We start from the raw sequence: 13,456 nt of genomic DNA, 5'->3' as shown, positions 1-13,456 counted from the left end.
AGTTAATTTTGTAATAAATAAAAACAGGCACATCCTAAAGTTAAAATTAAAAAAAAAAAGAAGAAGAAAAAGAATGAGCCAATAACTCTTCCCACAGTTATCTGAGTATAGTCCAGGATGTCAACTGCAATATTTAATACGAAATGGAACATGCAATAAATGTTTTTAAAATATAACGTCACATGTCCTGTCCATCTTATCTGGATAAATAGATGCTAGATAGACAGATATATGATATAAATATTATATATATAGATATATAGAGAGAGACACAGAAGTAGACAAGTATATATATATATATATATATATATATATATATATATAACTTTCTTAAGAATAAAAAGAAGTTTCTAAGACTTTTCCAACAGACTGTAATATTCACGAACCAAAACTCCACACTCGATTCAGTTAGCGCGAAAGGGTCATCAGTACACCAAGGGGATAGAAATCTCTAACTCACAGGGTCACTACTGTACAAGGGGTCACAGCATTTCTCAAGTGTGTACAGATATTTGACATTGTCCTTTGCTTCATTAGCTGCATCAGTGATTCGAATATCCATCTCCCGCCAAGTCTAAGCACAGTACAGGAAAGAAATTTTAATGCAATTATTAATAGAGGAAATTCCACTATAACAGCTGCTAAAAGTCATCACAAGTCCCATGGGTCAGACTTTCAGTCTGCCCTATGCATCTCACATAAAACTGAATCCAGAGGGGTGGGGGGCATTGCCACACTGAAGAGCAATTTAAATTTTTTGACAAAATTTTCAAAGGTATCTCTTCCAGGCCTTCTCTTATGACACCTATTCAATAACTAGGACAAAGCCTCAAGAGGGCAGCACCTCCATTTAAACCTACACCCTTTCTCCTCCACAGACTGCTGAATCCATTTTGCACCTCACTCCCATATTGTCTATGGTAAAGAACTGAAGGGAGCCTCCAGCCAACAGCCAGCAAGGAACTGAATCCCACAACAATCACATAAGCAACTTGGAAGCAAATCCCAGTCAGGCCTTCAGATGAGCCAACACCCTGACTGCAACCTCAGGATAGATCTCAAGTCAGATGCTCCCAGCTAAGCTGCACCCAAATCCCTGACCCACAGACTATGAGATAATGTTCGTTGTTTCAGGTGGCTAAATGTTGGGGTAATTTGTTACACAGAGATATAAAACAAATATACCAGTGCTAAAAAAAAAAAAAAATAGATAAGGTAAGGTTTCATTATTACTACTCCTCGTTGGTTTGAATTCATAATATACATATAATCATGTTATTATGTTACATCTTAATGACTTGCAGTACCCTCTAATAATACATATACATACATGTACACCAGCTAACAAATACCTTTCATTCAAAGGCTATTTCCACAGTATCCAAAATTATAAAAGGACAATATAATCCAATCTTAAAGTTGTTTTCATAGAGGCAGAATGACATTTTTCTGTTCCTAATTCCTCCATGACATATGCATACAGAATTTTCATTCCCACTTCATAAAGCAAAAAGCAACCTTCAGAAGTTTCGACCTGGAAGCAGCAAGCACTGCCAACACAGTCTTCACATCTGGGCTCTTCCACTGATCCAGAAGGTAGTTAAATTTAGACAGTCTTTTTTTCCAGTACTCCAACTCTGCTCGGGGCCCAAGGTCATCCGCTTCCGTCCGTAGCTGATTGCTTCCAGCAAGGACCTGCAAGTGCACAGAAGGCCCATGAACCAGTGAGTAGGGCTGGAGATATAAAAGTTATACATAAGCAAAATACAAGGAAAGAAGTGAATTCTGCTATCTGAATCGTGACATATTTTTATTCATCTGCATGCTTCAAATGACAGCCTTTTACTAACCTAACATGTATCCATTTTTTTAATTTCAACAAAATTTTAGTTGACTCATTCTAACTGAAAACTATTTGTTAACAGAGCTTTCATGAACTTTCAGAGGACGTGACCTCAGAAAGTTTCCTTGGCTATTCACTTAGAACCTCAGAGAACAATAACCTTGGAAAGCCTTCATGCCTCCAGTTGGTTAATTTCCATTATGCTTCCTTATTGATGTAACAACCAGCTTCACTTGGGACTTTTCTGAAAATATTTTTTTATTTATTTTTTTATTTTGCGGTACGCGGGCCTCTCACTGTTGTGGCCTCTCCCGTTGCAGAGCACAGGCTCCGGATGCGCAGGCTCAGCGGCCATGGCTCACGGGCCCAGCCACTCCATGGCATGTGGGATCTTCCCAGACCGGGGCACAAACCCGTGTCCCCTGCATCGGCAGGCAGACTTTCAACCACTGCGCCACCAGGGAAGCCCTGAAAATATTTTTTTTAAAGGTTAAGTCTTGAGCTTTGTTTTGGAGGACACACTGAATTAGAAAGCTTCTTGTACTTCTACAGAGAGATTCTCTCCAAAGTAACTTACACCTTTCAGAAAAAAAATTGGCCAAGTGCAGTCATTTAGTTATATAAGTATATAAAGTTATTTACTTCCATCTCCTAGAATTCTTACTATCTCTTAACTAATGACTATAAATTAAAATTGCATTGAACCTGTCACCTTGTTAGTGACTTGTGGTAAAATACTTAGGCAAATGGGAATGGGATGTGACATACCTTCTTCCACTGGCTGGTTCAGTAACGTGGCATCTGAACTAGTCAGTGTTCAGACAGCTAGTTTCTGATGTTTGGTTTCTGAAAATTACCTGCTCTGTTTGTTTGATCCATACTTTCATACAACCTTCTATTTTTTCCAAAGTCTCAGGGTTATTAGCTAGAGTCAAGTAGTCTAGAGGTTCCTTCAGGGTTTTCAGTTCAAATATGTCACACTTTTGAAGGTTCACCTAATTAAAAATGAAAGTTAAATAATCAGATGATGCTATTTTAACACACAGACACACATACATTTCTGACTGATCCAGAAGGATCTTAAGGGGATTCTCTCTAGTCTAAACTATCTGCTCCCTGAGAAATGTCCTTGAAAACACAGTGAGACGTATTGCATTGAGCACACCAGTAGAGGTGATTGGTTCTGAGGTCAAATTTTGGGTCAAAAAAAAAAAAAAAAACCAAACAGTGAACTATAGAGAGAGAGACATAATATCACAGAATTTGAGAATTGATAGGGAACTTGGAAATTAAGTAGTCAACTCATGAAACCAAAGAAAGTGGGGGGCCTTCAAAAAAATTGATGGGGGGGAGGGGTAATTTCTAATCTATCACATTCTTTTTGGAAACTAACCAGAGGAAAAGATGTTCATGTCCTTATGCAAAAAATTCCATATGGTTAGCAAGTTCAATGGCAAATACACAGATTCATTTCAGGAGGGAGAGGTGGAGTGGGGTAGGAAAAGAGGTGTGTTGGATTGTGACTTGACAAAGAAACCTAGGATATTTTTAAACACACATAACCCAAAAACACCTCAATATTTGATGAGGACATTTTCCTTCTGGTAAGAGTGCACCTGGCCCTGTGAGTCTCTCAATTCAGGTCTCAGCCCCCCACTCCTCACTCCTGACAGACACTGCACCCTCCGTCTGCCACACCTCCTGGACCTCTCCTTGGTTTTACAGGGGAGGCTTCCAGGCTTCATGAAGTGGCACTGCCTCTCTCCTGTATGAGGTTCCATCCCACATTTTTTAAAACCTCTACCACAGTATGAAGTGGAACCATATGAAAACACTACTCTTTTCAGTAGAACAACTATTTAATTTGGTTCAACTTGCATTTAGGATGGCCTGCATCATAGGTAACTGCAAATAGAACTCAGATGTTAGCTGGAATCATCCTGCCCCTGTCTGGATAACATTTAGTCAACTCCCCCATCCCACATCCTTTAGAAGGCCTATAGCATCCCTCCCTGCCAATATCCCAATAGGTCCCAAAAGGTCTCAGTATTCCCTGGAGAGCAGTGAATGTTACATGGCCATTGGTCTAATGGGATCCATTTCTCTATCTCCCACTCATGCCTGCCCTGGGCTGTCATCTATCATGGTTTTTATCCACCACTGTCTACCCCAGGTAATCACTAACACAGGTTTACTGTAGGTGGCACAAATTTTATTGAAGCTAAATCCCGCAAATGCCAAACTGATTCTTAAAGGCCCTTTTGGTCACTGGCTGGACTACAGGACACAACCCACTCTCTCTAGATATGTCAATTCGTCTCTCCTTCTCCCTCCTCTTCAAAACTTCCTCCCATCCCTACCCACCATCACCCCCCCATCTTCCCCCAGCACACACCTATCACTAACCACCCCCCTCACATACACACCACACACACACACACACACACACACACACACACACACACACACACACACACCATACACCACACTCTGGCTCCAAATTCCTTTCCTTCTAGGCTGCAGAGCAATACCAGAAGCACTTCATACTCTTCTCTTTGCAGTCCAACATCTGACATGACAGAGTAAAACCCTCCATTGAGGCCAACATTTCTGTGGAACCCCTAATGCACTCATCACTCCAAATTATAGGAATTTAAATCTAGTCACCGCCACCACTTCAGGGGGCAACAAAAACACCCACAAAATATTTTCAAGATTTGCAAGTAGTGGAATCAAGACCCTCTAAGTATTACACACTTACATATTGATTTGTTCACCATCAGATATGTTTTGAAGGAATAACATGTTTGCTCTTACCTTCTCCTTCAAACTCTCCTGTGCACTGACCAGGACGCTCACGAAGCCTTCCAGGGAGCCCAGGAACTCCTGCTGAAGGCTGGAGGCTTCCGGAAGGCCCTCGAGCTCACCCCAGCCGTGGCTTGTGGCCCTGAGAGCAGGAATGAAGATGTCCGACAGCAGACGTCTCACACTGCTGAGCAAACCCCCATCTGTAGCGTCAAGCATGTTGAAGCTCACCTCCTGCAAAACAATCGGGAAAATCTTTATGGTAAAAAGTACCTTCAACTGCAACCTAGCTACTGAGTCATTTCTGATGGTGTTCATTAACCAAATAGCCTATGGGAGTAAATGAAGACCAACCAAATGAGAAAAGCAAAGGCTGTTTATTCAGAGCAAGAATTCATTCCTTGCAATAGCAAGGGAGTCGGCCACCATCACTTGCAATTCAGCAGAGACTCAAAAGCAGGCAGAGGAGTGGGAAAGCTTCCTAGTGGAGAAAAGGGAGGCTCAGGTGGGCCCTGAGGGGAGGTTGTTGGCCTGGGGAAGCTGAAGGTGGGCTCACTAGAAGCAGGGCATCCTATGTGATTGGTTAAGGGTGCACATTTGGCCTTCTCTGGTTGGCCCCAAGGAAGTATGTTGAAAGTACAGACAAAAATTGAGGCTGGCAGTCATGAATCAAGTCCTGGCCATTTTGACCAATTGTTAGAGGAGTTATTAATTCATTTCCTAGCTGGCTTCCTACCAGGTTGACACAGTGGTCTGGCTACCTGTGTTGTTTATTGCAGGTAAGGGAGGTTGATTTCCTGGGCAGATTGCTGTGGGCTGTTGGTCAAAGTCTTTTGGTAGATGGTCTGTTTGTATATTGTCTCTCGATCCAGTAAATTATTATTTTGACACCTAGTTAAGACATAAGCTTTATACTCTTCTAAATTGCAATCATCAAAATAAAAGCATGGGGACTTCCCTGGTGGCACAGTGGTTAAGAATCCACCTGCCAACGCAGGGGACATGGGTTCGATCCCTGGTCCAGGAAGATCTCACATGCCGCGGAGCAACTAAGCCCGTGCACCACAACTATTGAGCCCACGAGCCACAACTACTGAAGCCCACGCGCCTAGAGCCTGTGCACCACAACGAAGAGTAGCCCCCACTCACTGCAACTGGAGAAAGCCCACGCCCAGCAGCGAAGACCCAATGCACCAAAATAAATAAATAAATATAAATAATTTTTTTAAAAGACTTTAAAATAAATAAAAATAAAAGTATGAAATAAGTAGAATACCAGATGTTTACCAGTTTATTTGTTCCAAGTAAATAATGCACCCACTGAAGGAAGGGGAGATTTGTACAGATGCATTTTGTTTTGCAAAAAAAAATAAAGTTATACAGAAGACCCTTGAGTAATGCTGGGGTTACAGTCTCCCACCCTACGAGCAGTTGGAAAATCTGGGTGTAACGTATAGCCGGCCCTCCATATCCACGGTTTCTTATCCCTGGTTTCGCATCCTCAGATTCAACCGTGGACCATATAGTACTGTAGTATTTACTACTGAAAAAAAATCAATGTATAAATGGACCCACACAATTCAAACCTGTGTTGTTCAAGGGTGTATCTGCTGTAATAAATCTTATTTTAAATGTAAGAAATATGTCACTTAGTAAATGATGTAGAGGAATTGTTTTTAAAAGGAAACACCTCACTGTTTTACACACACTCACAGATACAATGTTATATCAATTTTTGTTAATAAATTGAATATTAAGTCCTCTTACTCAACAGATTTTAAGGAACTGTCCTCTTAATTGCTTGCTTTTAGTGCTTTTAAAATATTTCTTTGAAAGTAGTTTTAAATACTTAATACGATGCTTGTTTCCATGGGAAAGGATATTGTGGTAGAATTTATGCGATTTTTGGTAATTTGGGATAAAGGATTGCTGTTGCCTCTTACCTGATGAATGTTCTCAGGGGTGATGGGTCTGGAAGGGTTGGTCCTGATGAAGAATACACAAACCCCAGTAAGAGCAACATCTTTTCCCTCCGTCACGAACACCTTAGGTTTTTTAATCTTTCCAGAAATACGATTTATTCCTCCTGGAGAGCCAAGTTGCCCTATAAATGCAAAAGAATTTTAGTTTTACGAATATTATTTCCATGTGGTCGCCTCTTAGAATGAAGTTTCCTTGTTAAAATATTGATATGTTGACTCAGCCACGTGCCCTAGAAACTCCACCTCTTGGACAACCTCTAGCCTGAGGCCTAAAGGGATCCTAAAAGGATCTTCTTTATCATGGTGATCATCTTACGATGGACAAAAATATCGAATCCCTGCACTGTAAACCTGAAACTAAACTAAGTCAATTATATGTCAATAAAATAAATAAATAATAAAAAGTAAATAAAAGGATCTGCTCGATTGCAGACCACAGTTCATTTCAGAACTGTTGCTCCAGGCAAAAACCGGACCGGGAGAAACCGGAGTAAGAGAGCTTGGTCCAGAGCAGCTTCTTGCGGGAGCTACAAAAGTCATCATTCATGCAAGAAAGGGTGAGGAAGGAGACAGCATCTATTGGCGTGTATCTTGTGTGAGGCCCTCTGCTCGGCACCGTGTCTACATTATTAAAACTCCTTACAACCCTGAGAGCAGCGGTGACCCGCGCCAAGTCACACACCAACAGAGCCGACATCAAAAACCTGTTCTGGGGCTTCCCTGGTGGCGCAGTGGTTGGGAGTCCGCCTGCCAATGCAGGGGACACGGGTTCGTGCCCCGGTCCGGGAGGATCCCACGTGCCGCGGAGCGGCTGGGCCCGTGAGCCACGGCCGCTGAGCCTGAGCGTCCGGAGCCTGTGCTCCGCAACGGGAGAGGCCACAACAGTGAGAGGCCCGCGTACCGAAAAAAAAAAAAAAAAAAAAAAAAAAAAAACCTGTTCTGACTACAGAACTCCAGAACCTCCACCTCCTGCTGTCCTGGTCCAGCTGGCCCTGCAGTATCGCTAGAGTCAGGAGGCTGCTGTAGCGGTAGGACGGCATAGTGATGGGTGACGTGGGCTCTGCAGTCAGTCTCCCGGGGTTTCCATCTCTGGCTGAGCTTCCGAGCCACGTGACCTGGAGCAAGTTACTTAATCTTTCTGTGCCTCAGTCTTCCCATCTGAGCAAGGCCCAGAGAACGCCAGGCCAGTCAGCTCACGACAGATGTCAGTCAAGTAAAACCTTTGCCGCTACTTCTTAGCTGTAATCTCTGCCCTGCTTCAAGCCCGACTCAGTCAGAAACTATGATTAACATGATTGGGCAAGGGGTGGAAGGAGAAGTTGAGGGAGAAAAGGAGACCCGTAGGCTCCTCCACCACTGCACTGACCTTCAGAGGCCCCTGCTGCAAGGGTGTTGGGGGATGGAAGGAAGGGGGAGGGCCAAGAGTAGAGAAGATTTAACTTTAGATCGACTAGTTTTGATCAACTGGATATTTTTAGCTTCTGAATTGAGACTGTTTGTAATTGGAAACAACCATGGGCACTTTTCTTATCTAAGAATATCTAGAAAACTTCATGGGGTTGTCTGGATTTCAATTCAAGGTCAGAAAAAAAGCTACTCCTACCGAAAAGGTTTAAAGGAGAGTGGGAAACAAGAACAAGCTTGCATTTGTGTTTACGTCCATGAATCTTTCTTACTCAATGTAAGACTGACACACAAAGGCCAGCTTCACCCAGTGTCGTTCATGGGTGAACTTATTCACCTGAGCTTATGTTTTGCAATCTGGGATATAATTTAAAATTTTTGTCTTCTGATTTTTTCACTCAAAATGTAGTGCCCTTTCTGACCACAAAACATAAAACGGATAATTTTGGGAAAATGCCAGGCACTTATGCGTGCATAATTTCCTCAGTTTTTAAACAAAAACCATGGTCATACTGTATGCCAAGAGCAATAACTATTTTCCTTTCCTTCCAAGAGGTCATAAAGGGATTGACCCTACATATGATTTTAATATAATCATAATATATTTGTTTATGTCCCTAGTTTGGCTTTAAAATTGCATTAATTCACATAAAAGTAGAATGGGATATGCCAGTTGAACCCACATGAAGATTTGCAAGTTTTTCTTAAGTGAAAATGGCTAAACTTGTCATTCAATATTATTCGTTTGAATCACAGTCAGCAGAAAATGAACATGATATGATATTTAACTAAAAAACTACTGTTACTGGCAACAATTCCTATGCTAAAAAGAAATAGAAAAGAAGCAGATGCCCAAAAGAAGTTCTAGAACATAACTGCACAGAATGCGCTAACATGTAAGGAAGGGAAGTCTCAAAATGTAAGTTATTTTGTTATTCTCCAGTTGCCAGCACAGCCTGAAAAGGAAAACAAAATATCCCAAATAAAGTTAGAACAACCAGGCTACATACCCACCACCATTTGTGCTTTGCTTGGGGTGAAAACAGAACCTGTTCCATTGGGCTTCACCCACCACACCTCACCACTCCCCACCCGTCCCACCCGACCAAGGTAAAAGTGGTCAGTGCTCCCAGTGGCCTCCTGCTTCATGCCATACTTGGATCAATCTAACAACACATTTCTGGGTTATGTCACATCAAATTTAAATACCTGTTTCCGCTACCTCCACATCCTGATAGTAAAACATGACGTGACGAAGACCTCCACTAGCAAAAAGCTGATCGATTCTTTCAATCTGGGAAAAAGGAAAGGCAAAGTAATGACTGAATCAGAAACCACGTTTAAATCAGCAGTTACCATCATCTTTCTTACCTGCATAGGACTTCAGCAAACCATATAGAAAGGATCATATCTTTTTAAAATAAAACCATGAAAGACTAAATATCTTACCACAGTAAAGACTAAATTCACAGAAGTGCGTTGATTAATCATAAAAATATTTGTGGCATACACACATTTGAAAAAGACTGTCTCTCCATATTGGCTGATTTCCTAAAGTGCTGAGCTGTTAAAGGCAGATATAAATAGAGATGAGTATCGGACTTCCCTGGTGGCGCAGTGGTTGGGAGTCGGCCTGCCGATGCAGGGGACGCGGGTTCGTGCCCTGGTCCGGGAAGATCCCACATGCCGCAGAGCGGCTGGGCCCATGAGCCAGGACCGCTGAGCCTGCGCGTCCGGAGCCTGTGCCCCGCAACGGGAGAGGCCACAACAGTGAAAGGCCCGCGTACCGCAAAAAAGAAAAAAAAAAACAAAAAACTCTCTCCCCGCCCTCTCCCCACCCTCTGGCTCAGTAAGCCTGATACAGGATGTTGTCTTTAAGCCTCCGGGGTCCTGACATTTCTGGGTCCTGAATACGGCATAGAGTGTGACTTGGGTGGGATTCCTACAGTTCAGAGCTTTTATTCAGTTATTCCATCTGCATTATCCCAAATCCAATTGTCTCTCGACGCCTGAATCAGCCGTGTGAACTTGTCTCCTTCTATGCCTCCTTTGGGGGGAATAATTTTATCTACTTCCTGGTATTACGAAGATTAAATGGGATAATAGATAAAAATCAGCACAGAGACTGACATATGGTAAATATTCAATAAATGTTAGCTATGAGGAGGAGAAAAAGGAAAAGGACATTTCCTCAACTCCTAACTGATTCATTCTGTAGTTTAACTATTTTGGTGTTATCCACCCTGAATTGGTCCACTGACCCCAATTAACCCTACCCAAGTGGCACTGCAGGAAGGGATAAAGCAGTAGAGGGCTACGGCCGGCTCGTACAGGCTTGGGACAGCCAACTGACCACAACTCCTCCCAACTCGGTGTTTAGTAACATCACGTTGGTCGTTTGGAATCAGCCATGGTGGGAATATTTACTCCACAGAATCAGGAAACGCTCAAACTAGTGCCTCCTCCTTCCCCTTGCCCAAAGCTGGTTGTCAAACATTTACAAGCCTATCACTAAAAAGTATTATCAACAATGTGACATCCCTGTCAACAAAAAGGGCTTCCTTCCTTTCTTCTCTTTATTTCTTTTTTAATACCTAAAAAGTTTAAAAAACAAACAAACAAACAAAAAAACTTCAGGAAACATCACAGCTCCTGGAATGCCTTCCTCCCTGCCCAGGAAACTGTATCTTCCCGTATTTTGGTCTCCCCACCAACTAAATCACACCCCAGGCTTTGAAGGGATATCAGGGCAGAAGATGGAAGTCAGGTCAGGAACAAAAGAAACCAGATTCAGCTGCCAAATCAAAGCCAAAGCCAGAAAAGTATGGCACATTTAATCTCCCAGGCTAGAACGGGATAAACTCAAAAAAAAAGAAAAAAGAAAAAAAGATAAGATAAATCAGCAGCTGAGACGAGATTCTGTTCTCTAACCTCAGGTTCCAAAATGGTGCCTGAGCCCAGTTTCACTGGATGTAGAGAGACACAGACATCACTGTCAGAATGTCAATTCTAAATACCCCACTCAACATGGAGAGCTGGAGAGCCAAGCTCATTCTGCCACCACCCATACCAAGCCAGAATAGGGTCCTGAGCATGTTGAAACAGACACCCTTCCCTAAGGCCCAGCACAGACTCTGCCATAGGACAACGCCAGCTGTGCCCTCCATAATCAAGTCAGTGAGAACTCAAATGCATCGCACCTGATTCCCCTCTAGAATGGCATCCTCCACTTCGGTTTTGTTGAGGTCCACACAGGAAGCTACAATCGCAAATAAGTAGTCATGTCTCCCATCCAGACGAGCCCGCTTGGCTTCCTTCTCTTCCTTCAATCTTTGCTACAAGAAGGGAAGAAAAATGTTATGTGGCAACTGCTGTTCTCAAATGGATTCATTCTGTAATCATTTCATACTACTGGTGCTTTTTCAAGTCTTGGGTATTCAGATAACAGCTTAATGGTACCAGTTTTTATGTACTATCTTCTGTTTTTAGAAATAATGTTATTTCTATTATGAAAATAAGATGTGCTCATTGTTTTGAAATTCCATAACACAGATAAGCCAAAAGTAGAAATAAAAATCATCTGCCAACCAGACAGTATTACCGTTAACATTTTGTTCCAAATCTTTACAGACTTAATTTTACGCATATATAAGCATTCAACAGACACACACCAAAATCAAAAAGATCTCCACTTTTGTAAACATTTCCTAGGCTGCTAAAGTAAGACTTATTCTTGTACACTATCTCCTATGTTTCTTTTTTGTCTACAGGTTCATATCTGGTTTTGAAATTAATTTCTGAATACCATTGCTTACTTTTTACCTGCTGACTGTTTATTACAATAACAAAGCAAGTTCACTGTAACCAACATTGGCAGTTTGAAGCATATCTTTCCATATGTGCTCTGTTCATACAAACATATGCAAACATATATACACATTTCTATTTATATATAGTAAACATTTTTTAATGCATTTTTCCCTTAATAATATATCACAGACTTCTTTTTAGTTTAGTACAGACCATTCCAACTCCTATAATAGCTGCAAAATATTCAACAATATGGATGTACCATAATCAACCATTTTACCATTGGTGGATATTCAACTTCTAGTTCATTTTTTCAATTAAGTGCATTATCTTTAATGCTAACCAGTAGCTCCTGCTAGGTAGCCCCTCTGGATCCTTTCTTATATTCAACAGTTACTGAACCTCAAATATGTACAAGCACTCTAGAGGTAAACACTACCCAGTGACCTCAAAAAAACTCATAGCCTGGTTGGCAGAATGTAAGCAGAAAATGTAAATATGAGAGGATGGCATTATGGTTGCTACAGGGGCATCAGATTTATGCAGGGGCATTAATGGGTCTTCAGAGAAGGAGCTGAAGGGAGGATTCCCCCTCTAGCCCAGGGCTGAAGAGGGGTGGAGGTACAGGAAAAGTTTCAGGAAGAGGTGGCTTGAGCTCGAGTTGAAGGAGAGTTGGCCACACTCCCTGGGATAGAGGCATTTCTGCACATGCAGAGGCCAAAAGACATAAGAAAGCTTAGCATGTCTGGAAACCACAAGGCAGCCAGGATGGCTGAACTGAAAATAACTAGAAAGGCATAATAGGAGGGACTTCCCTAGCGGTCCAGTGGTTAAGACTCTATGCTTCCACTGCAGGGGGCACAGGTTCAATCCCTGGTTGGGGAATTAAGATCCCACATGCCATGCACCAAGGCCAAAAAAAAAAAAAGAAAAGAAAAAGGCATAATAGGAAATGAGAAAAAAAGTCAGACCATAAAATATCTTATGGGCCATGTTAGAAAGTATAAATATTATCTGAAGTCCATGGAGAGTCACTGATGAGTTTCAAATCAGGAAAGATGTTTAGCTGTCTGTGCTGCCTCAAAACATCAGTCATTCTGAAAGCAGTATAAAAAGTGGATTGGAGGGGGCTTCCCTGGTGGCACAGTGGTTGAGAGTCCGCCTGTCAGTGCAGGGGAAACGGGTTCGTGCCCCGGTCCGGGAAGATCCCACATGCCGCAGAGCGGCTGCGCCTGTGAGCCATGGCTGCTGAGCCTGCGTGTCCAGAGCCTGTGCTCCGCAACGGGAGAGGCCACAAAAGTGAGAGGCCCACGTACCGCAAAAATAAAAATAAAAATAAATTTTTTTAAAGTGGATTGGAGGGACTTCCCTGGTGGCACAGTGGATAAGAATCTGCCTGCCAATGCAGGGGACACGGGTTCAAGCGCTGGTCCGGGAAGATCCCACATGCCACGGAGCAACTAAGCCCGTGCACCACAACTACTGAGCCTGCACTCTAGAGCCCACAAGCCACAACTACTGAGCTCACGCACCGCAACTACTGAAGCCCACACGCCTAGAGCCCGTGCTCTGCAACAAGAGAAGCCACAGCAAGGAGAAGCCCACGCACCGC

At 42.5% G+C, this 13,456-nt stretch overlaps 1 protein-coding gene across 13 annotated transcripts in view; it reads right to left on the bottom strand.

Annotated features, from left to right (window-relative positions):
* DNAH5 (dynein axonemal heavy chain 5) overlaps positions 1 to 13,456 on the bottom strand; it is a 262,069-nt gene that overhangs the window by 195,643 nt on the left and 52,970 nt on the right. For 12 of the 13 annotated variants that reach the window (XR_004349093.1, XR_004349091.1, XR_004349092.1 and 9 more), the window contains exons 2-8: positions 11,235 to 11,369; positions 9,244 to 9,328; positions 6,592 to 6,752; positions 4,661 to 4,882; positions 2,701 to 2,838; positions 1,519 to 1,695; positions 461 to 574 (exon numbers count right to left, since the gene is read on the bottom strand). Coding sequence is in view for 10 of the 13 variants with exons in the window: in XM_032625870.1 (XP_032481761.1) it covers positions 461 to 574; positions 1,519 to 1,695; positions 2,701 to 2,838; positions 4,661 to 4,882; positions 6,592 to 6,752; positions 9,244 to 9,328; positions 11,235 to 11,369 (1,032 nt within the window). In the remaining 3 variants the exon portion in view is untranslated. The remainder of the gene's footprint in view (positions 1 to 460; positions 575 to 1,518; positions 1,696 to 2,700; positions 2,839 to 4,660; positions 4,883 to 6,591; positions 6,753 to 9,243; positions 9,329 to 11,234; positions 11,370 to 13,456) is intronic. The other variant, XM_032625867.1, reaches the window with a different exon arrangement.

The sequence above is a fragment of the Phocoena sinus genome, chromosome 3 (assembly GCF_008692025.1).
Source record: "Phocoena sinus isolate mPhoSin1 chromosome 3, mPhoSin1.pri, whole genome shotgun sequence".
NCBI classification, from domain to species: domain Eukaryota; kingdom Metazoa; phylum Chordata; class Mammalia; order Artiodactyla; family Phocoenidae; genus Phocoena; species Phocoena sinus.
Note: the sequence above shows the minus strand (reverse complement) of the source record. Positions and strands in the feature narration are given on the sequence as shown.